Source organism: Sus scrofa, chromosome 12 (genome assembly GCF_000003025.6).
Source record: "Sus scrofa isolate TJ Tabasco breed Duroc chromosome 12, Sscrofa11.1, whole genome shotgun sequence".
NCBI lineage: Eukaryota > Metazoa > Chordata > Mammalia > Artiodactyla > Suidae > Sus > Sus scrofa.
This window is the reverse complement of record NC_010454.4, coordinates 10889706-10914244: the sequence shown is the minus strand read 5'-3', so window position 1 is coordinate 10914244 and position 24539 is coordinate 10889706. Positions and strand designations below refer to the sequence as shown.

The 24539-nt window shown below is 41.7% G+C and overlaps 1 protein-coding gene across 2 annotated transcripts in view; it reads left to right on the top strand.

Annotated features, from left to right (window-relative positions):
• Positions 1-22800, top strand: part of MAP2K6 (mitogen-activated protein kinase kinase 6) — a 127173-nt gene extending 104373 nt beyond the window's left edge. Inside the window, exons 11-13 of one of the 2 annotated variants that reach the window (XM_013980816.2) lie at positions 4724-4769; positions 11749-11864; positions 16940-22800. In XM_013980816.2, the coding sequence (XP_013836270.1) occupies positions 4724-4769; positions 11749-11826 (124 nt within the window). In that variant the 3' untranslated portion in view covers positions 11827-11864; positions 16940-22800. Of the gene's footprint in view, positions 1-4723; positions 4770-11748 lie in introns of both variants that reach the window. The other variant, XM_021068116.1, reaches the window with a different exon arrangement.

Sequence of the window (24539 nt, the reverse complement as noted above, 5' to 3'; positions counted from 1 at the left end):
TGATACCTCCTTAGTATGAACATTCTTTTGAAGTCAGTTAAGTTGGAAAAGTTGCCTCATGCTTCAAAAAAATAGTACTGATTTCTTGGGATGATTTTATGAAGGGCTCAGACCTTTATGTAAGCAATTTTGTTTTTCATATGCATTAGCATATAAACACACAGCTATACCTAGCAGCAATCTAATTAGTCACTTGTTTTATTACTGAGTTTTAAGTTAGATCTGGAGCTGGGTGGAAAGAATGGAAAAATGATCATTACCTAAAAACACCTCTTCTACTTCTTAATGAAAGAAGGACAGAGGCTGTGAGTGTAACCCCCTTTTATACCTGGTCCTCCCTTGTCCTGTGTATAAAGCTGCATTTTTGGAGACACTTCTTCATGAAAGAGCCCTTTCTGGGTGTGACCTCGGTGTGTTTTTTGTATTTTTTTATGGCATAGTCAGGCTATGATCCTTCAAAACTTCTTGAAAGCCCCAACTCTTTGTGGAAAGGGGGCAAGAGGGGGGCGACGATTTGGAAAGTGAAAACTTTTAATCTTGAATTTTGGGAAAGACGCGTCTGTGTTTTTATTTCCCCCCTCTGTCTTTGGGTTAAATGTTGAGCTAGAAGAAACAGGGTTGCATTACTCACAGCTTAGGTGATCTGTCAGAGTATCTGGGACCTTCCACGGGATGCATTCTACCTAAGCATTGCTGGCATCCAAGGGCTGCCATGTGCTGTTCACCTTCATCCAGGGCATCGATGGGGGTAGTCACTCTCTCTTGGTCCCTACTGGCCAGCTGACAGTGCACTGTGGTTTGGAGAGCGGAACAGAAGCACTTATTCGCCATCACTGTCCTATCCAAAGTTATGGCATGAGAGAGCCCAGAGATCCAGCTGGTGTCTATCTTTTGCAGTGACATCAGAGAGACATATCCTCTGGGTTGGGGTAGGGGGTAGGGAGAGGAGAGAACAGAAAGGAAGTTAAGGCATTTATTCCGTACATACTTGTAAAAAAAACTGTAGCAACGATGCCCACTTACAGACCACTCCTTTCCGTACTTATTGTGACACAGGACCAGCAAGTGACAGTGTCTCCCTCTTTTTTCCCTGCATGGCTCTCTTATCGTAGGGGCTTTAGACAGTTCCTGGTGTGCGGGTGGGGGTGGGAGTGGGGATGTGCTGACCACGTAGGGCCTTGCTTTGGGAGTCCCAGTAAAGAAATCCACTAGGAAAGCCTTATGTTCTAGTCCTGAAGAAGGCTTCACGAATGAGTTTCTCCCCAGAATGGAATTTTGGCAGGCTTACATTTTCGTACCATCACCTCTTTCTATAGGTTCCTAGGCTTAGAGGCTGAGGGAAGTTCACTGGAGGCCGACCACCAGGTGCCAAAACAGCTTGGCTTCCCTCTTGCGTTGCTTTCGGGTCCATTTAAGAGCTCAGAGCCCAGTCGACCAGCCTGGGGGCATGTCAGAAGAGGTTGGAGGCCCACCCAGACACTGATATCAAATGACTCAGAGGAAACCTTGGTGTCATCAAAATGGACAATCAAATATAGTTCCCAACTTGCTCAGGAAGGATGGTAAAAAGAACCACTGGATATTTATTTAGCTTATAACAAATGTATGGCTTGAGAGGCGCACTGTGTTTTTATTCTGTGGATGCATCTAAGCGCCCTTCTTGGAAACAGGCGGGGGAATTCACAGAGGCAGAAATCCTCTGGTCAGCACAAACTTCCAGCTAGCAATTCTCAAGATGGCATGAAGCTGTTTCTTCATGTCAGCTACGGTCAGGAGTGTTGTGTTGTGGCATTTGGAAGAGGAATTAGGGCAGTTAGCTAATTGCACGCTTGAAAATGACAAGCCACTTGAAAATTCAAAAGTCTGACTCAAAGCCAAAAAGAAATTGGTGTAGCTTTGAACTCCACAGTTGTTATTTTGTGCTGAATTTCAAGCACTTCCTATTAAACATGGAAAATTTACTTTTTCCCCTAACCTTATCCTGAGTATTTTTCTATTCTTAGCCCATGTTTTGAAGTGTTCTTGATTTAAAAGACGGAGCACATAGGTTATATCAGTTATATCAATTTAAGAAACAGCCTTGGTTTGCTGTGTAAATATTTTCCGTCAATACTCTGCCATAGTGCTTGTGGTACATTCTGAGCTTTCTCGTCAGAGGCCATAAGTCAAGAAAGAGCCTGTTGACCAACCATCTCTAAGCTTTTAGGGCTTTTTAACACTTTATGATGATCAACTTGGGGTACCTTCCCTACATTTTCTTTATACAAATTTTAAAAAATTCTGGAGAAATTTTTACTCTACAAATGAAAAGATAAGACATCCTGACTCAAAATGAACTCTCCTTAAAAACACAAATATTTAATTTCTTCTGCCTGATAAGAGAGAGTCCTGTTGCATTACGTACTAAATAGAAGGTAAAAAATCAGCAATGTCTCAGGTTGGTAAAAGACGGCATTGCTTTAATTATTTGAGAAGCAGGCCTTTCTTTCTGTTATTCCCTTGGTTCAGTTGTTGACCAATGAAAGCTAGGAATGGAATGGCTGGATGTGGTCTTCAAGGAGACTTATTCGGAGTCAGTGTGTAGTTAGAGTTTGATGATTGACTAATGGTCCATCTAAAATAGAGACACCTGAAATCAGCCACTTGACTACTGAGGGTAGGTTTCATATCGTGTTTGTGCTTTTCCTCATGGACTTTAGGATGATAAATTGCTCAGATTATAGAGATGGCCTTCTGGTTCTTGATTTGCTTTGAACAACAGCTGGAAATCCAGGGCGTTTGTACGTGAGTCTGTGTGCTTTTACAATAGCGTCTGTGTGCAAGTCAGCCATGCTCCTGGGATCACATTTCTTCTGTGTTTCTTTCTAGGTGAAACTAGCTCTTGAACTTAGAAAAACTTTTGCTTCCTGGGGTAAAAGGTAGGGAGGGATGGTAGGAATGAGAAAGTGCCCAAATGAAGGATGAACCAGCTGGAGATGCTTCTAAGTGAATTTCATTTCAGAGAAAGAGATGGAAGGTAGCGGTGAGAAGCAATGCCCTAGGACACACAGTCCAGGGTTTCCCAATCTCAGCACCAATGACATTTTGGACTGGATCATTCTTCATTGTTGGGGATGGATCTGCGCTGTGCCTTCTGGGATGCTGAGCAACATTCTTGCCCTCTACCTATCAGATGCCAACAACACTCTCCACCACCAGTAGTATCAACCAGAAATGCCTCTAGAAATTGCCAAATGTTTGCTGCAGGGTGAAACCACCTGCAGTTGAGAACCACCAGCAGAGCCTTGTGGAATCTCAGGATATAGGTACATGAGGAGTCATCAGTGGGAGTTACAGAGTCTCGTTCATTTCACTCAGGCACACCTTCCCATGTCCACCCAGCTTTGACAGTGAATGATTCCTCTTTCTAATTCGCTCTTATTTTTATCCTCAGTTGAGATGAAACCTTCTCTCATAGGTGGTCTGGTCACTGAGGTCACTAGGCCCTAGATCTGCCCTCAGTTCCAGGTTGAAACTCCTCACATCTACCTGTACCCTGTCTCAGGCTCCCTGGCTTCTACCCACAGCACTGGCCTGGAGTCAACTGGTAGGCTGCTTTAAGTTGTTTTGGCTCAAAAGCTTCCTCCTTTTTTTTTTTTCTTCCATTTCATTTTGTTTTAAATCACAATTTTTCCAAGCCTCTCAACTGTTTCACTCTCTGGTCCTCTATCTCAGTTATTATTAGCCTCTGTGGGTGGAACAGAGCTCATGTCACACATACTAGGTCTCATTTGCTCAGAATGATCCATTAGCACAAATTCCAGCGAACCCAATAACCCGCCGCTTTTTGGTTCCTTCAACACCAGGCAAACTTCCTTTCCATTCATGGATGGTTTTTATGGCCCCATGGCCAGAGGAGCCTGTAGGTTGCCTTGCAAATCATAGTTTTCAAAATCATCCTTTTCTCCATTCTATAGCCTGGGATTCCAGCTCCAAATAAACTGCTTCTTTTCTTTTATTCCATGTTAAGGCCACGGGTGGATAGTGGGGTGGGTCTCTTCATACTGCGGTTTGATTACTGTTGCCTCTGTATCAAATGTGATTAAAGTGTCTGTGCATACAGACAGCTGAATGAGTGGGAGCTACCTGACAGGAGTGCATGATCACCAGGCATTTCTAAGAAGGATAACTGCGAACTCCCTGGCTGTGTGTGCTTTCTCTTTCATCAGCCAAGAGGTCGTAAACCAGCAGCGTGACCTTAGGTTATTTTACGTATGTATTGCTTCTCTCTCAAGTAGGTTCAGGAGGGAATATATAAAAGCAAATTACACATTCAAGGGGACCAGCAGCAAAGAGAACCAGGTATTAAAGATAGAGAGGCGGTAACAAATATAAGAAATACCTGCCAATTACTTTGCCAGTGAGGGTAGATTAAAAACTGTTTCGAAGGAAAGTAGATGTGTACTGCAATATATAATAAAAGCTAGTTTTTATGTTATTGGTAAAATATAAGGAAAGTACACACACACACACTCTTATTCTTCCCATTAATCACCCAAGGTGACTTAAAACATACTTTGTAAGTGTAACAGAAGAGGAAAGTCAAGCCAGGAGATCTAAAATGTTTTCAATGCATTTTTATAGGTGATTCTGTTTAGTCTTCTAACAGGCTCTGAATTCTAGTCTGGTGAAAATACAGATGGTTTCTAGATTTTAATGTGATCCATTTTTTTCTTCCTTTAAGCTTGAAGAAGAATTCCAAAGAAAGGCCAACATATCCAGAGCTTATGGTAAGTATTATTAGAGACGTTAAACATGCCCAGACTAACAGCTAGTACAGTCGAAATGACTAAGACCTAAATTATAATCAAAGAGCCATCCTGGAAGAGCCGATTCACTGAGACACTGAGTCCTTCGTTAGCATAACCTGCGGTGCATCACCTGTCTTAGCAATTTTTTGTGTGATAATAAACCTGTCATCATATAGGCCAGATTGTGTCAATGAAATTTATATCTTCAAATTTTAAAGACATTGGGAGTCACCAGTGAATACAAAATGAAGGAAAGAATCATTTAAAGGATTTCAATAGTGAGAGAAACTTAAGTGCCACATGTCTGGCCAATTTTTGATACAATATCTAGGATTAACTGGATGAACCTCTTTTTAGTGGGAGGGAGTAAAGAATCACTTTGTTTTCTCCTGGTTTTCACTTTAATGGAAAAAAAGTAAGACAAAGCCTTACTAATTTGAATTATGCAACCTCCGCATTCACAGTTTATTATTTGCACTATCTATGAAAAAAAGGCGAAAATAAGACCTCAGGGTTGTTGTTTTTAAATTGTTTCTTTTAAATTGTAGTCACTGCCCTTCTAAGCTAATTACAGAGGATGTTTTTAATTAAAACATACATGACTGGGACCTAAACTTGGCATCCTTATCTATGTATATGTTGAATATAGGAGAAACACATTTTCTTTCTGAAATATAAAACTCAGTATTTACTCATTTGTATTAACCCCTCCCCAGATTTGTTTCAACTATTAAGGTCTTAATTTTAGCAAGGGAAGGGAGAGTTCTGCTCCTGCACAGTTGCAAGCGAGATGCAAATATTAATACCATTTCTAATTGGAATGTAGTCATTCTGCAGGCATTAAATGCTTGCTCCCATCCCATCCCACCGGCAAGCAGTGCTCAGTCTTGAGGACCAACTCAGGGCAGGTGATAGAGTACAGGTTCATGATATATTGTAATAAATGGTGTGGTGAGGTGTCTTCAACCTGGAAAAGTACAGCTTGTTGACTATTTGTATGTCTTCTTTGGAAAAATGTCCAGTCAGGTCCTTTGCCCATTTTAAATTGGACCATTTGGATTTTTTTGTTTGTTACTGAGTTGTATGCATTCCTTATATATTTGGATAATAACCCCTTATCAGATATACGGTTTGCAAATGTTTTCTTCCGTTCTGTAGATTGTCTCTTCATTCTGTTGCTTGTTTCTTTGCTGTGTGGAAGCATTTTAGTTTGATGGAGTCCCACTTGTTGATTTTGCCAACAAGTACATGGAAAGGTCTATCATTGGTCATCAGGGAAATACACATTAAAACCACAGTGAGATATCACCTCACACTTGTTAGAAGGGTGTGAAAGACAAGATGAAAGTACGGATGAAGATGTGGAGAAAAGGGAATCCTTGTACACTGTTGGTGGGACTGTAACTTGGTATGGCCTAGTATAGAAAACAGTTATGGAGGTTCCTTATAAAATTAAAAGTAGAACAATCTTATGATCAATAATTCTACTTCTTTTTCTTCATTATCTGAAGAAAATGAAGTTACTATCTTGAAGAGATATTTGCCCCCCATGTTCATTGAGGCATTATATATGATGGCCCAGACTTGGAAACAATCTAAGTGTCCACTGATGGAGGAATAGATAAAGAAGGAAAAATATATATTTATACACACACAATGGAATGTTACTCAGGCATTAAAAAGGAAATTCTGGAGTTCCTGTTGTGGCTCAGTGGTTAACAAACCCGACTAGCATCCACAAGGATGTGGGTTCAATCCCTAGCCTCGCTCAGTGGGTTAAGGATCCAGCATTGCCATGAACTGTGGTGTAGGTGGCAGATGTGGCTCAGATCTGGAGTGGCTGTGGCTATGGTGTAGGCTGGCAGCTGCAGCTTCAATTCCACCCCTAGCCTGGGAACCTCCATATGCCGTGGGTGCAGCCCTAAAAAGACGAACAGGTGAAAAAGAAAAGGAAATCCTGCCATTTAAAACGACATGGCTGAAGCTTGAAGGCATTATTCTAAGTGAAATAGGTCAGATGGGAGAAAAAAAAAAAAAAAAAAAAAAAAAACAGTTCCCGTCATGGCTCAGTGGTAATGAACTCCAGTACCATCAGTGAGAATGCAGGTTTGATCCCTAGCCTCACTCAGTGGGTTAAGGATCTGGCATTGCCATGAGCTGTGGTGCATATTGCAGATAAGGCTTGAATCTGGCATTGTTGTTGCTGTGGCTCTTGAGTAGGCCAGCAGCCGCAGCTCCTATTTGACCCCTAGCCTGAGAACTTCCATATGCTGCAGGTGCTGCTCTAAAAAGCAAAACCAAAAACAAATACTCTTTGATCTCACTTAAATGTAGGATTTAAAAAAGTTAAATTTACAGAAACAGAGAGAACAGATTGGTGGTTGACAGGGGGTGGGATGGGTCGAGGTGGTCAAAGAATACAAATTTCTGTTTACAAGACGAGTAAGTTCTGGGGGTATAACGTATAGCTTGGTGACTGTCTTCAACCATACTGGGTTATGTACTCGAAAGGTGCCAGGAGAGTAGAAAGCAGAGCTAGACCGTAGGTAACAGTCACGGTGAATCACATGAATTTTTCAGTTCTGTTGGTTAAGCTTTGGTTCAGGTTAAGCCTGAACCATCCTTCCACTGGGTGACTGTGAAAGAATACTGGGAAGAGTCTGAGAAGACACAAGGCAGTCTTCTTGGGCCACTTTGTCCCTTTAAAAAGGAAGCCTCTCCTCAGCTGTGCCTGGAGATTCCTGGATGTGCTGCCGGAGTGTGGGAGCAAGATGCACTCACCAAAGGTCTCCTAACCCCCTACGGTCACTTCATCCCTTGAGACTACAGTTTTCTCTGAGTTTGGTCATCCCTGTTTAACACTGAGATTCAGCCTAGGACTTTGCAGAATATAGGGAGAACATGATTACCTCACAGGGAAATCACCTGAGTCACCTGGTTTTCATGTCGGGTGGTTATCGTCTAGGACGGGGATCAACGCTCAACTAAGCTTTACTCCACTAGCAGTGTTGAGGGAGAAGAGGAGATGAGCAGGGCCTGAGAACACTGCAGCTCGCTGAGTTCGGGGTGACTGTTTCCTCTCTGATGATGTCTGCAACAACCAGTCAGGGGCCTTTCCCATTCTGGCTGCTCTCTCACGGTAAGCTTGTGCAACCCCCAGAGCATTTAAAAATTAATTATCACATCGAGTGCAGAATAGATACAGTAATGCCTTTGTGGGGGGGGGTCCCTTTTCAAATAAAAGAACATTTTCTATCTATTTCTGGCTATTTAAAATGGTAGGCCATGGAGTTCTTGTTGTGGCACAGTGGAAAAGAATCCAACTAGGAACCAGGAGGTTGGGGGTTCGATCCCTGGCCTTGCTCAGTGGGTTAAGGATCTGGTGTTGCTGTGGCTGTGGTGTAGGTCATAGATGTGGCTTGGATCTGGCGTTGCTGTGGCTGTGGCATAGGCCTGCAGGTGCAGCTCCAATTCAAACCCTAGCCTGGGAACCTCCATATGCCGTGGGTGTGGCCCTAAAAAGCAAAATAATTAAATAAAAATAAAATAAAATGGTAGGCCATAATGGAAGATAATATGAGGGAAAAGAACGTATATATATGTATGACTGGGTCACCTGCTGTACAGCAGAAATTGACTCAACACTATAAATCAATTATACCCTAATAAAAATTAATTTAATTAAAAAATTTTAAATGCATAACATTTTCCCCCTTCTAAGCGATCTTTTTTTTTAATTTTTAATTTTTTTTAATTTTTATTTTTCTAAGTGATTTCTTATCAGAGGTTTCAGTGGAACACTTGAGAAAAAATGCTGAGTCCTAGCTTAATATACATTGGCAGCTGATGTTGAATGTAAAATTCATTTCTGATATATTTTAACACCGTGGTCTTTCATGGTCTGTATATTAATGTAAGATCATGTGGACTGTCCCCCCTCCTCCGCCCTTTTGTAATGGCATTAGTCTCTGTGGTACTGGAAATGGACTTGCCTTTTAAGGCCATAACTGCTCCCTGGTTTCCTGTGGAATTGAGGTTTTTAAGTGGAAAATCTGAGTCCAAATTCTTTGACTGTAGCATTGGGAAAACACATGCGGAGAGGCTATTGTTTAGGTTGTAGGAGTTGGTGAAGACGTAGAAAGGGGAAAAAAAAATCCTATTTCCAGGTGAAGAACAGTATAATTAAGGCCCCCAGCTAGACATGTACCTCTTATAGAAATCCCAGATGTTTTTCTCCCTAACTTGGATGGAAGATCGTTTCATTTGCTTGTTCTCTCAAACTTCCACTGGGCGACGTGACTCAGTAGGAATTGTTCTTCTGGAGTCGGGGGCTGGCCAAAGGCTTTGCAAAGGATTAGTGAGTAAATATTTTTGGCTTGGTGGGCTGTCACCGCAACCTGACTCTTGGTTTAGTATGAGAGCAGCCACATTCAGTAGGCGAGCAAAGGGGTGGGGCTGTGCTCCACTAAAACTTTATTTCAGAAATCAGCAAGAAGCTAGATCTGGCCCCTGGACCATCAGTTGTTGAGATGATAACCACCAGACATGAAAACCAGGTGACTCAAGTGACTGCCCTGTGAGGTAGTCATGTTCTCCACATATGCTGGGAGTCCTGGATTGAATCTCAGTGTTAAACAGGGATGACCAAACCAGAGAAAACTGTAGTCTCGAGGGGTGAGGTGATTGCAGGGGGTTTGGAGACTCTTGGTGATTGGAGCTTGCCTCCATGCTCCTGGCAGGACATCCAAGAATCTCCAGGCAGTACCAGTGGTAACGTCCTCCCTTCCTGTACCTGGCTCCTCTTTGGAGAAACACAACCCAGGACTGAGCTGGAGAGGATTCCATGACGCCTCACTTGTTGTCTCCTGGTTGCTCTCCTTGCTATTCTTAGTCTGTCGCTTATAGAAGAGACGGGTTCCTTCCCAACCTTTTACAGCCTCAAAACCCACACAAGAAGGCGAGTCACACTTTCCATTTTCACATGCCTGCCCACTTTCCCCTTCCCCTGGCCTCTGGCTCTCACAACATTTTCCCAGCCTGAGAATAAACTGAATGATGCCTGAGGAATTTTTTTTTTTTTTTTAAAGACGTCAGGGCAGGTTATTGAATTCTATCGCAGACCTAGGCTACCTCCACTGAGTTAAGAACCACGAGCAGAACCAGAGACGACATGGGGCTGGTAGGCATTGGAAGCAATCACTGAGACAATCTGAGGTCTGACATGTCCTGTTTTGATAGTAAAAACCTTTAAAGTACACTGAAAGATCTGTAAATGTCAAGAGGATGTGGGAAAGCTAATAAGCATGATGGGAAAACACTTGGTAAGTGTGCTGTGTAAGTGGTTAGTAATGAAAAGCAATGCTATTTATTTATCCAAGACGCTCAGGAAGGACCCAGCATCTCGAGCTTCAGTTATAGTAGGTAGAAGGCTCTGGGCCATCACCCTACCTGTATCTCCAGAAGGGCAAAGGCAGAAAACCTCTTTAACGTTTTCTGAGTCATGATACTTAGCAGTGACCACCTACCCCCTTTTGGCCTTCATTTCTTTGTTCCTTTCCCATTTGCATTGTTTTCTAAGACTTCCCCGGGTGGGCATTCAGTTTCCCACAGGGCTGACTCATCCAGCCCTCTGATGTCAGGTTTAAAACAAATATAATTAGAAAACCTACAGCTAGGCAACATGAAGGTTGTAAAGTAAAATCCTCAAAGTCAGGGGAAACAGGGTGAGTCATCGACATGGCTGTGTGTAAAAATGCTCATATTTGGCTGCTCCGTAGTGCTGGAGAACAATACCAGCAGACAATCAGGGAGGTGGCCATGCTAGGTCAGGGGGTATGTGGCACTAGGTTCTACCAGAAAGAACTGTCCTTTTTGGTTGGTTTGGTTGGTTCTGTTTCCACTGGGAGAACAGTGGATCATGCGCTGATGTGCCTACTTCTCATCAGAGGTGTAAGATTCCAGTGTGACAGCTAGGCACTTCCTGTAACAAAACTGAGCAAGGTGGGAAGGGTCGCTCCCGTGCAGAGAAGATGGCTTTGTTTCCTTCAGAACTGTTTTGACGTGTGTGGCTTCCTGAACTGGACCACCGTGCCTGTTTCCCCAGCAAAGAGCTAGACTTGAGTTCTCTGGTGGTGCAGCGGGTTAAGGATGTGGCGTTGTCACTGCTGTGGCTCAGGTTTGATCCCTAGCCCAGGAACTTCCGTATGCCACGGGTGAGGCCAAAAAAAAAAGCTATACTTGATGCTTCAAGTTTAACTTCATCTGAGCTGCATCAGTAGAGACTGTATTTTGCTTTTCAGTTTTTAATCTCCAAGTTGGTTTTTCTCTGCCCATACCTAGAGATGGCCAGGCTGCATAATTTATTTTCCAAGTGGATCAAATCATCACCAAGAGACATAAGTATAATAACGTGTAGGTGGGGCTTAAAAATGGCATTGTTAGCTGCTTCAGTCCAAACCAGCTCTCCAGTGTCAAGGGCAGAGAGTGCCTATTTATCGTTCCACAAAACTGGTTCTCACTCTACCGCCCATTTCTTGAAAATTGAATGTGTGTGAATCCGTGAGATTTCTAATTACTTTACTGCTGCATTTGTCTGAAAATTACTTTGCAGGGGACAAGGTTCTGTGCAAATCAGAGTTTTGGATCCTCCTAGTATTTTACCATAGATGGAATGCATTTAGCCTAATTACATATTTATGGTATATAAATATACGAATTTATACTTTAAAGCAACAGATACTCTGTTGTGGAAACAAAGAGATATCAAAATGGGAGGAGCATATCTTTAGGAAGGTTTACATCAATAAATGTGTACTTGATCTGAGAGGGGGTAGAAAGGGCCCAGTTTTGCCCTGATAGAGGCACTTCATTTGTTGACTCATCTGTTCTGTTAATTTGCTGATCTCACAGGTTGCCAGTGACAGATATTAATACAAGCTATTTTTCTTTTCTTTACCAGCAACATCCGTTTTTCACCCTACATGAATCCAAAGCAACAGACGTGGCATCTTTTGTAAAATCAATTCTCGGAGACTAAAAACAATGGACTCAATCGGTTGACCCTCCTGTGAATTGGTGGGTTTACAGGGTGAAGCAAGTTCACTGAAGCGCCAATAGAAACTCATCTTTGAGATAATTCAACCCTGCCTCTCAGAAGGTTTTTTTTCTCCCCATTTTCTCTTTTTTTTTCCCCTCCAAAGGGGGCCTTGGAATCTATAGTATAGAATGAACTATCTAGATGAATGAAATATGATAAAGGCTTAGGACTTGAAATGGTGATTAAATATTTAATGATGTGTCATATGAGTCCTTAAGCTTTTCAGACTTCTCTTGCTCTTTACAAAATGAATGCATTGGCCCTGGTAAAAAGGTGCTACCATAGTGATGAATTGTAAGTAGATTTGTAGTTTGTCCCACTTATTATTTTAATATTTATGTTTTAGTGCTTCGTTGAAAAGATTCCATTTTATGCAAGGAGGGAGAGACTAAAGATGAGGTTGGGTTGGCAGTATTTATAGGGTTTTTATTTTTTAAGTTCAATCGTGTCTGTGGTCCAGAAGAAATTATTTAATATGCATCTTTAAGAGTATTATAAAAGTATCAACCAGGAGCTCTTGTGAAATATATGTTCCAGTTGTTGCGGCTGCTTCCATGTTCCTAAATTTCTGCTCCATCCTGGGTAATAACCACATATTCTGGTGAAGTGGCAAGGTATCCTCGTCCTACTCTTTTCCCAGCTTTGGAAAATGTACAATCACTTCTATCACAGCTCAGAGTCATAGACTTGGTTCTCTTGACATTTGTGGCATAGGACTTAGGGAATGTGATTTGTGATGTGATTTTTATATTGCCATTCTATCCTTCTATGTGTGTGTGTGTGTGTATTTGATAAGTCACAAATTCTACTCAATAGCTATTATTAATAACATCTATATTTAATAAGGAGGACATTTGTCAGTCCTGAAACGAAATATGTCAAACTACACAGAGAATCAGTGCCTTCCTCTGCTTTTGACCCCTATGAGCCCCCAAGGATTGCCTCTGTGGTTAACGTTTTCTTGCTTTGTTTTGGTTTTTGTTTTCTGTTCAATGAAGAAGCCTTACTAAAAATGGAAGGGCTGCAGTAGAAGAAATTAAAGGTGGTTAGTAGTTCTTGCATCAGGTGAGATGGTAATAGGAAGGGTTGAATGAATTCCCAGGAATAGACTGCCACATTTCCCCAGGCTGAGTTCCAGGTACATTTCTTCAGTAGTGAATGGCTCCTAGCAGGTTGACAAGGCAACAGAAGCTCTTTCTCATGGCGAGGTGCACCCTTGGGTTCTCTGACTTGGGGCTCTAGGTTCCTCGAAAGGTCAAGGAGTGAAGTGGTCCACAGGGAGAATACAACTGCTAACAGCCAGGAAGCACTGCTTTTGAATATTGTGTTAATACAGGGCTATTTTTGCAGGACAAGGGCAGAGGATTTTTTATTTAAAAAGAAAGAAAGAGCACGCTCTGTTTCTCTCTTTGCCTTAAGTTCACAAATATGGATTGAGGATTGTTCCCTTGAGCAATCCCTCTTTTTTCCCTTTTAGATTTCAAAGTGCAATCCTATCTTTTCCTCTGCACTTTCTTCTTGTTCTTATGCCCATCTCATCGCAGCTGCCCAGACTATGGCTCATCTATACACTTCATCTTCAGCTCCAAGACATATCTATTTGATAAACATCAAATTCATCTGCTTTGATACTACCTCTGTCTTCGTCTTTTTCCAGCCAGAAAAAGCATGGTCCCAGTGATGACGGCCAATCACTTTCCTACCCTTCTTTCTAAATCTGGAAGTGTCTCCCTTTGATACCAAGAGAGAGAAAAAAAATCAAAACCACATGCATCCACCTTCTGAAAAAAAGACAGTAGCAGAAAAAAAAAAAAATCTGAGGCCATTTCATTACAGCATTGGGTGAAATAGGTAAAGCTAAACATCTTTCTGGTCTGGGTCCAATTACTCTCACCTCTTGTTCAGTGTGGCTTCTGTTTTGAAATATTCTTAACCAAGCGTGTTTCTCGTGTGTTCACCTCTCCAATCTGTGAGCTCAGGGCCTGAACTTGCAAAATGATCATACTGGGGTAGAGGAGTTAGTCAGTGTTTCTCCACCCTGGGGCACACGTATCCCTGGGAGCTTGGGAGCAAGGTGAATGCCAGGGTCCCAGAGACTCTAGTTTAATAGGTCAGGGTAGGACCTGGGAAGTGGTATTTTTTACCAGCTACTCAGGTGACTCTGATGTGCAACAGGGTTGAGAACACTGGTTTACTACCCTCTCAAGAGAGGGGTGGAATTCTGATTGGAGATCTGAGGTATCTTTTCCCTGCAGAAGCGACATGCTGCATGGTGATGAGGGTATCCTACGTACTCAAGGAGAATGCCCCGATAGCCTTACAAACCTACACTTTAGAGTTTTTTTTTTTAAGAACTGTGTTATAAGTTCTCAACAACTAATTTAAAATAAACATAGAGATGCATAAACTGTATTTAAGTGGATACAAGTTGGGATTTGCCTGTGTGTGTGTGTGTGTGTGTGTGTAGAGAGAGAGAGAGAGCAAGAAAGAGACAGAAGATATTCCCATCAGGGATGATGCTCCAAGTATTTAATGTGTGACCAGCATGGAACACTGAATATTGGCCCTACTGTCAGTGCATTAGAAAATTAACATATCTCTATAAAAGAGATGATGCTCTTTTTTTCTCTCAAATGTATTTGATTTAGTCTGATATAATCATCCATAGTATATGTTATCATCATGTTTATAAAGATATCTATCTCTCTTTAGATTGTTGATTTCAGAGGTGTGCCAAAAAAGTCATGTGAGTGACTGTTCAGACAGCTGCCACATATGTGTACCCATCAGTGAGTACTGCCCTTCAGAGTAACTACCTTCAGGATTATTTGTATGAATAATGCTACTTCTCTTTCAGAAAAGGCTTCAGAATCCATTTCCTCCCCATACATATAACACGTAGAATCCACATTTCATAATTACTCCTTGGTGGTTTTTTTTTTTTTTTTTTTTACAAAAAATCCTTACCAAGTACTTTCCCCTTTGTTTTACCTACCTTATTTATCAGACTTAGCACCAAATTGTATGTGACAATTTCTAGAAGTCAATTTGCCCTCAGAGCTGAAGTTTTACTGTTAAAACTTTTTCATGTTTTTTATAAAGACCATGCCATGGGCATACAAATTCATTGGAGCTGGTGGTCAGATCTAATAAAATGAATTAAACCTCTATTGTGCTGGGGATTTTGCCTTCCTAATGTCTATATATGACTTGAAGGGAGATTTCGTAGCTTAAAGGAATCTTCCATTTTTATTGAATTAGCAAGTAGGAGGAGTAGTTATCAATTGGACCCATGACAATTTACATATTCAGATGGAAAAATGCCAGAGTGGTAAAATCTAGGAAGTTCCCAACCTGATAGAATAGGAAAAAAAGATATTTTACGCTAGAAGGGCCACGTTCTTTTTTTTGTTTAGGGTGTGTGTGTGTGTGTGTGTGTGTGTGTGGCACTGTTAAACATATTAAAGACACTCTTTGGTTTTATTTGGCTTTAACTGGGGATACTCTGGATTGCTTTGAAACTCTGCTGAAAGCTAGGATCTTTTCCCTAGGAAAATGTACATTGTACATGGAACACATAGTTTGCAAACTTTTTCGTTGTGTGGGAGGAAAGTGGAGTATCATCCCCTGGGATAAATAACCTCTGCTCTGTAGAATGTGGACTGTGACACCCCAAATCAGGGATTGGCAGAATTTTTCTACAAAGGGCCAGATAGTAAATATTTCTGGATTTGTGTGCTGTGCAGTCTCCACTGCAACAACTAAAGTCTACAACTGTAGAGTGAGAGCATCCATAAACAATACATAAATGGATGAGCATGGTGCTATGTTCCAAGAAAACTTTACTTATAAAATCTGCAATGGGTCAGATTTGACCCATGGGCCATGGCTTGCCAATACCTGTTCTAGATCATCAACTACAAAACTGCAATTGATTGATTCTGTGTACAGAGTTCTTCCATTTAATGAGTATTTAGTCCCACTGCTGTTGAGGCAGACGAGGAAGACGGACATAGGAAAATGGATTCTGAAAAGACGGGGACTGTTCTGTTGCATAAAAATAGCCTCTTCATTTTCTCAGGTAATATTCTTCCTCTCGAAGCCAATGGGACAGTTTTCTTCAGAGTAAATTGAGTTTCTTGCTCTCGAAGCCAATGGGACAGTTTTCTTCAGACTACACTGAGTTTCCACCTTTTGCATTTCTATGCAATAACTCACTTTGTAACCTGGGAATAAAAGGCACACTACTCCTAGATGTTAACTGTGTTCTTGTCTCTTAGCTTTGCATTTCGTTCCTCTTTGTGGTGTGAGTCACGTGCACGGAGAATCATGAGCCCAGACATGAATCATTTGGTTTTCCTTTTCCTTGAACTGTATCAGGACTTGAGAATGTGGGAGGCCATACTAACCTTAGAGGCAAAGGCAGACAGAATTCTTAAAATCTTTCAGTTCCTCCACCTCATCCATCAGGCTCTCTTTTTTGGGAGGGATGGCTCTCTTTTAAGAAAGAATAGTTTGGGGTCAAAATACTTGTTCTTGGGTAGACTTAGATCTAGGAGACATAGACTTAGCCATTGAGTCCTGTCCCAAGACAGAAGGAAGGCTGCTTTACTCTTTTTTTTTTAAATCATCAGTACATTACTGTTTTAAGGGGCCTATGCAAAATGCCTCCTTTCTGACGTGACCATCTTGAATTAGCCAGTCTTGCTTGAATTTCTGGGCCCCACAGTCTCTAGAGAAAGCTGGGACCAGAACAACTGCATAATTTGCTTTGCCTTCTGTCAGTAAGTATCCTCTTTACTGTTCAGAAGGCTACACAAATAACTGCCTGCCGGTTATCTAAGCTATCTCTATTTTCTTCTTCCTGAACAGAATACCACATCTTCCTTAAAGCTTATAGCCTCTTTATTACTCAGAGACATTTTTTTTTTCCTGCTGCATCATCAGGGAGACATAAATTACACTTACAATGACACCTGCAAACTCCTTAAGAGAGCACATTTAAGAATTTGATTCAGCAATTTACCTAAAAGGATGTTTTCTCTTCACCTAGGGACACAAAACCTGAATTCCAGAGCCTCCAAAATGAAATTATCCTTCTGGGGGAAGCACATTGCCACCAAATACATCACTCACCACCTGTTCCTGGTGTCTGCAAAGAAGAAGTGTCATTTCCCTGAGGTTTAGAGAGTCACTGTTTACAGCTATGCAGATATCATCCTACCACTGCAGGTTTTCTAATGGAACCATCTGGAATCAAATTTAAGCTGGGGTTTATCTTTTCAGTTCCTGACCCAAACTCCTTTTTTTTTTTTTTTTTTGGTCTTTCTAGGGCCACACCTGCGGCATATGGACGTTCCCAGCCTAGGGGTCTAATTGGAGCTACAGGTTCCAGCCTACACCACAGCCACAGCATCGAGGGATCTGAGCCACAACTGCACCCTACACCACAGCTCACAGCAACACTGGATCCTTAACCCACTGAGCGAGGCCAGGGATTGAACCCGCAGCCTCATGGATGCTAGTCCAGGTTTGTTAACCACTGAGCCATGATGGGAATGCCTGACCCAAACTCCTTTTGAAAGCAAAATTTCTCTACAGGCATTTGTTTTGTATCTGAGGTGAAGAGGGCTGGGTCAAAGTAAAAACATAAAGCAAGGTGAAGGACTTTGTGACAGGGATTCTTTTTTTTTTTTTTTTTTTTTTTTAAAGAAACCAATAGCACCTCGTAACACAAACACGTGATAATTTTAAAATATCCAGCCTAGTTCCCTTGGACTGTCAGTATCTTGACAACACTTGCATTGTCATTTGAACTAGAACATTGAGCCCTTTGTTCCTGAAAGTTTACAGTGAGATTTTGGGAGATCTGCATTGTATTTCTTTCTTATAGTTGTCAGTATGGACAGATTTCTCTGCGGGCAATTAATCTTGATACACATGGGTTTTACCCAGGTTACACTTTTGCATTTCCAGGGTTTAAGGTTCTCTCTCTAGAAATGAGGCTAATGCTTTGATGACTTGGGGACTGAGTTCAGGGAAAGCATGGGACAGTTTAGGCACTTACTTGGGTCTTAATCTAGGAAACAGAACTTCCTAAGTAATCCCCAGGCTTTGTGGCTTCCACCAGGCCCTCACAATAGTTCCTATTTTCTTTGATTGCATTTGCTTGCTATTCCTCTGCGGACCTTCTGTGGAAAGGAACTGATCCAAACATTTTCATCTATCGAAAGTCAGAATCCACACTTTTGCCCTGGTCTTCTTGCCTGCATGGATTCTATTGTTCTCAAATCGTGAAACTGTAAGGGAAAGCTAAGAGAACTTTTAGCAAAACCCAAATTCGAAATATAAGATCTTATAATAAAATTTCCATTTAGCCTTTAAAGAAGAGCAGCTGGGTTGGATACATCTTCCTCTGAAATCATATTCTGTTATGGCCAGAAATGAACAATTAGCATCATTTGGTCACTACTGATGTTTGTGTTGGAACTTGCCAGCTATTTCGACAGAGCAAGTCAAGCTACTGCCTTAGGGGATTGTCATTGGACTTTGGAGTTTAAGGCTGAACAGTAATGTGAAATTATGTTTGGGGGCCAGAAGAAAAGACAAATGCAAAGGACAGTGCTAAATAAGGATGAGCAAGCTGATAAAAGAAGCAGACAGGTGTATCCCTTAATTTATTTTCAGTATTCCCGTAAAGATGATCTTCTATGGGAAAGCCCTTTAAAAAGCCAAACTTAAAATTTTTCTTAAAAATACTGAACTGTAAGAAGATTCAGTGAGTAGTATTGATTTGGATATCAGAACAGTTTCTCTTATTTCCCTAATATTAACTGGCTTTACAGAAACCATTTTTATTTTTATTTATTTTTTTGTCTTTTTAGGGCTTCACCCGCGGCATATGGAGGGTCCCAGGCTAGGGGTCGAATCGGAGCTATAGCTGCTGGCCTATGCCACAGCCACAGTAATGCCAGATCCAAGCTGTATCTGCGACCTATATCACAGCTCACGGCAACCCCAGATCCTTAACCCATTGAGCAAGACCAGGGATCAAACCTGCAACCTCATGGTTCCTAGTTGGATTCATTTCCGCTGCGCCACAACGGGAACTCCAGAAACCATTTTTAAGCTGATGGCACCCAAGAAAGGGTAAATAATTAGACAGGTGATAAAGCATTTTGAGAGTATACAACCCAGCTATCAGCTGCCTCCTGGGTAAAGAAGAATGAACACAAAACTGAGCCCTCTAATGTTTAGTTCTGGTGCTGAACATTGTCAAGAAAGGTGAACACCAAAGGTTACAGGATGAGCGTGCTTTTCTTCCACCATGCAGAGAACTATGAATGTCCGCAGACAAACACTACAGGTCTTTACCAGAAGAGCTAGCATTTACAATGAAAAAAAAGAAAAACAAAAAAACAAAAAAAAACCAAAAAACCAAAACACTCAAAAGCTAGTGTGAATTTTTGAAAGCAGTGGAAATGTGGAAGAAGTGGTGGTCTTACTTTGTTTACTTCTCATCTCAAGTTGCCTGTGCTATCCTAATACTCTGGGGTGTGAGAGTTAAGGGCGCAGAAGTTTTTCCAGACTATATTAACTGGTGCTTCTGGGGTGCGGGGGGCGGGAAGGGTCTCTTGTCCTGCAGAGAAAGGGAAGTGAGTGTGATAAAGCTCAACCTTGCCTGTCGGAAACCCCCGTCAAACTCCAATCAGAATATTTGGTTACCAATATTGTTCCCTTCAACTGGAAGTCTCTATGGCCATGAAAGTCTTGGGGACTTAAGATGCAATGACAAATTGAGGATCCTAAACAGCCCAGGAGTCTGGGGAATGCTGTATCCAACAGTATCTGTACGTCCCTGGCTTTTGCTGCACTGAGTATGCTAGCAGGGCTTGGAGGCAGAAGGGCTGAAAGGGAGGGTCATTTATTTTCATTTTTGAGCACAAATCATCTGAAAGAAAACACAAAAATCAATCTGTGATGGCCATGCAATACAGATCTGTAAACTGTTTATTGTTTTAATGTGGTTGGGAAGAACCTGATCTCACCACAAAGGAAGTGATGTGACTGGGCTCTTGATGGGCAGTGGAGTTTCTATATTTCTACATTTGCAGAAGCAGGACCTGTCACTTTTGTTCCTTGCCATGTAGGAAACAATGAGACTCTCTGGACAGTTTTGGCACAGAGAAGGGTATGAGCTGAGACTCGAGGTAACAGTTACCATTGCTGAGTTTTACAGAGGAGAACAGTAATGGGCCCCTGCGGCAGCCTGTTGGAAGCTAAAAACTAAGACAGTGTATCTTTCCTGAAGGGGACACAAGAGAATGCTTAGACAGCTAATGAATCCTATCAGGTGCCTTCTACACATCATAGAGTCTGGTGAACCCTGATAGTGGATGAACCCTGATAGTGGATGTTTGCTCCCAAACCAAATGTAATAGGGAGGGGGGAGTTCATAGCAGCCACTTTAGAACACTATTTGTATCGAAAAGTTACCTTTGGCAACAATTTGTAGAGTTCTGAGCCAATCTCTGTGTGAAAGCCACCCCAGGTTGATTAAGAAAATTCAGACAATTTATCTGTCATATTATCCCTGTGTTCGATTTATCCTCTAGTGTCAAATTTACTTTCTGAGTGGAGTGATTTTTCTATATGAATTGAAATGATGAAGTGATGTTTTAATTTTATTGAAGGTATTTTTAGAGGAAAAATGTTTTCTTTAGGTAATTAACTTCCACAATTGGGACATATTGCCTACGATACAGAATCAGGACCTTGGGTCACTTAAACGTGAAAGAGGTATTAGGGATGCAGTTCAAATTGTTTATTTAAATACATGAACATTTTTCTATATATTTTGTGAAAATATGGATGAGACCCTAGATATATAACTACTATATGGAATTGAACTTTACAAGAATTGTAGTATGAGAGGTGGGATTCCCCAGCTTCTTTTGTGCTTTAGTTTTATTGCTGAAAATGCTGCTTCCCTTGATTAATCTGGTCTTTGAATGGGAAAAACAAAAACCCCCACTTTTTTTCTTACCTTGTGTGAATTTTATGATAGACCTTTTTATTTGTATATATGATTGATTGTTTTCTTGTGTCACACCCCCAGTTTGTCTTTAAGCCATGTTTATTGTAAAGACAGCTGTTAAGCAAATAGAAACATGCCTGATCTTTACAATTCCTTGATGCTAGAATGAAGCAGTTCCACATGCTAGTTAGGAAGCCCTGAGCTCTCTTCCTGGAACCTGAAATAATTCTGAAAGGATAGGCAGTGCACCCCTGTCCTTCGAAACCCGTCTCCAATGCTGTGTCTCTGGAGAGTGTGAAACAGGAGAAAGACCTGCAACTTATGGACTCCCTCATCTGCCCTGCCGTGGACACCACGCTGCTACCTTCCTCTGGTACCATTCATCTCTTCTTCACGGATTGCCATGGCTTTTATGGTCAAGGCAGGCTGAGCTGCAGAGTATGGAATTCATAAGAAGTTCATAAAGCAAACACCTCTGAAGGAAGTGTTAGAATGTTTCCAGGCCTTTAAGGTGTATGTTTAATCTATGTTTTGGCCTTGGGAACTTTTCGCTTGTGAGCTGCAGAAGGAAAGCAGAAGGTGGGGGTGTATCCTCAACTCTGTGTTTTCCCATATGGAAACATACGGGGCAGCTTCCTTAGGGGAAAACATTCCTCGCCATTGTATAAGGGAGAGGGGAATTAGGAATATCAACTGATAACCTGCAGTCAGAGCTCCAGCACTGTATTTAAAAATACCTGCGTTGTGGAGAATGTGCCTTTGGTTGTCTTTACCTTATTAGCTTTGGTGGCCACCATGCATTTTCACTGTAGCCTAGCCTTCCTGTTATCCAGGCTGTGTGCATTGTTGTTGTTTTGTTTTTTCCTTTTGAACTACTGCTTACTGTCATTGGTGATGTTATCTCAAAATCATGGCACCAAGGAAATAGCTTCTGCGCAGGATTTGAGGTAGATGCAAATATTAGCATTGATGTAGGTTTTGTCTTAACAGCGTTACCAGAAATATACTGAACTGAGGGATAATGTGGCTTTAAAGAAATCACTGCTGTTTTTCACATTGGAGAAGCCACCTGTCCTACGTCCTTGTTCTAGAGAAATTCGCCTTTTCATGCAAGTACCACTGATGGGGCATACTTAATAGCCTAGACGACTGGTTTCCAGCCGTCAATAAAAAAGGAATTATAATCATTGTCAAAGGTGGGGGTAATCTTGTATCACATAGGTCATTCAGTGGTGAAATTTCCAATCAGCATTATTCTGTAAGAGGTGCAACTTTATAACGTGCCCCCCTCTTTTCTGATCTAAGAGTGTAGTAAAGGAAGGGTCAGGTTCCGACGTGCCAGGAAAGAGTTCTCCGAATCTGTGTTTTTGACCAAGGAGACGGCTGAGATGTTGAACTACGTGATGGCTCCATGGTTCACATTGGCGACCGCTCTGGCTCCCCTCTCACCACCTTGAGAGCAAAATGAAATCAGGAGATTAAGTCAAGCTTGGGACTCCTCTGTGGATGAGGAGCTGACACTTTGATTTCCTATCTCAGGATATTCTTCGGTTTCATACTGCTGCTGAGGAGGAAGGAATGAGCTATAGACACTGTACCTGGTCTCTGGATGTCTGTGCTGTGTGTGTGTAAGACTTCACACGAGGGTGTTGTGTTCCATGTCGTATCACCCTATGAATAGACTCAAACAACAATTTGAAGATGCCGAAGCCAGCGATGATGGAAAAAGACACCCAAACACCTCTTTCTGTCCGAGTGCTTGCTGTGACGTTCATGGCAAAGCACCTTAAGTCTTCAGGAGCCAGATGTCCTCAAAAGAAATGGTGTGTTGATCTCATAAGAAAATGTACAACCAATAAAAGACATTTCAAAAAGTGCAGCGAGTCTGTATATTAATTGTCTGTGGAAATCCTTTGTTCCAGACATGCTGCTTTTATGTGCAAAAGCCCTGCAGGTAAAAGCTTTGCTGGAACTACATAGTTTCTTGTTTTTCTGCAGCACCCCGCTTCCAAAACATAATGGAACAAAACCTAACAACAGCATCAGGGTCCTGAAGACGCGTAAGACAGTCATTTCATCTGTAACGAACTTCAGATTCCATATTCTTAGAGGCAATATTCGTAGGTTGGAAGTGAAGGCCAGTATTTCACTACTAAAATCAGATGGCTTGAGGTGGGGATGAGTGCAGATGGCTTAAACGAAAAGATTAAGATGAAGGCTTTTTGGCCTCCATGTGTTCCTAACACTGACCTGTTAGGCCATATGGTTATGTGAGTTTTTCCTGGACTGATCTGTAATATATGTAATATCAGGGAATTTGTTTGACACCATCAGGCAAGTGCTGCTATGCAGTTGTTCTGGGAAAGAAAATGGTATTACAGGTAAATATGGTTGGGTGTCTGATTTCTCTTATAAATGGAGTAATTGGACCTAATTTACTTGTGTCCACATTAATCTAGTTTAGAGTTGCTAGAGCTTGTTTTTTAAATGATAGTTTTTTGGTGTTTTTTGTTTTGTTTTGTTTTTGCTTTTTAGGGCAGCACCCGTGGCATATGGAGGTTCCCAGGCCAGGGGTCCAATTGGAGCTACAGCTGCTGGCCTACGCCAGAGCCACAGCAACTCGGGATCTGAGCTATGTCTTCGACCTCCACCACAGCTCACGGCAACGCCGGATCCTTAACCCTCTGAGCGAGGCCAGAGATCAAACCCGCAACCTCATGGTCCCTAGTCAGATTTGTTTCTGCTGCACCATGAAGGGAACTCCTAAATTATAGTTGATTTACAATATTGTGCCAATTTCTGCTGTACAGCAAAGTGACCCAGTCCCTCTCTCTCTCTCTCTCTCTCTCTCTCTCTCTCTCTCTCTCTCTCTCACACACACACACACACACACACACACACACACATTCCCTTTCTTATGTTCTTTTCCATCATGGTCTATCCAAGCTAGGACTTCATTGCTTATCAATTCAGAATGTAATAGTTGCATCTACAAACCCCAAACTCTCAAGTCCATCCCACTCCCTCCCCCTCGCCCTTGGCAACTCTAAGTCTGTTCTCTATGTCTGTGAGTCTGTTTCTGTTCTGTAGGTAGGTTCATTTGTGACATATTTTAGATTCCACATATAAATGATATCATATGGTGTTTGTCTTTCTCCATCTGACTTAGCATCACGTAGTACGAGACTCTAATCGCATCCATGGTGCTGCAAGCGGCATTGTTTCATTTCTTAATGTCTGAGTAGTTTTCCATCGTATATCTCAATGTTGGCAGTTTGAGTGGATCATCGACTGTACCTGGAGGCATATACTCACCTCTCTCTGGCTTTTTGCTTAAACAAGTTGGTGTTGCTGAATCAGGAGTTGACTCTTAAAAGTCCCTAGTGTTTCACCTCAGATTTACATTATTTCTACAATTTGTTGGAATACGAAACAGAGGGCGCACCTTACTTCTGCATCCATCATTCAGATGATTTTCCAATGAGAACAGGCTCTGTCGTACGGATTGTGAAGTCCTTCTCCCCCGGGACTGTATTCAGATTGCTGCAGTCCTTCATCTGTCTTAGGCGATAGGCCTTCCTTGCTATTAGCAATGTTACGTTCTTATTAGGAGTGG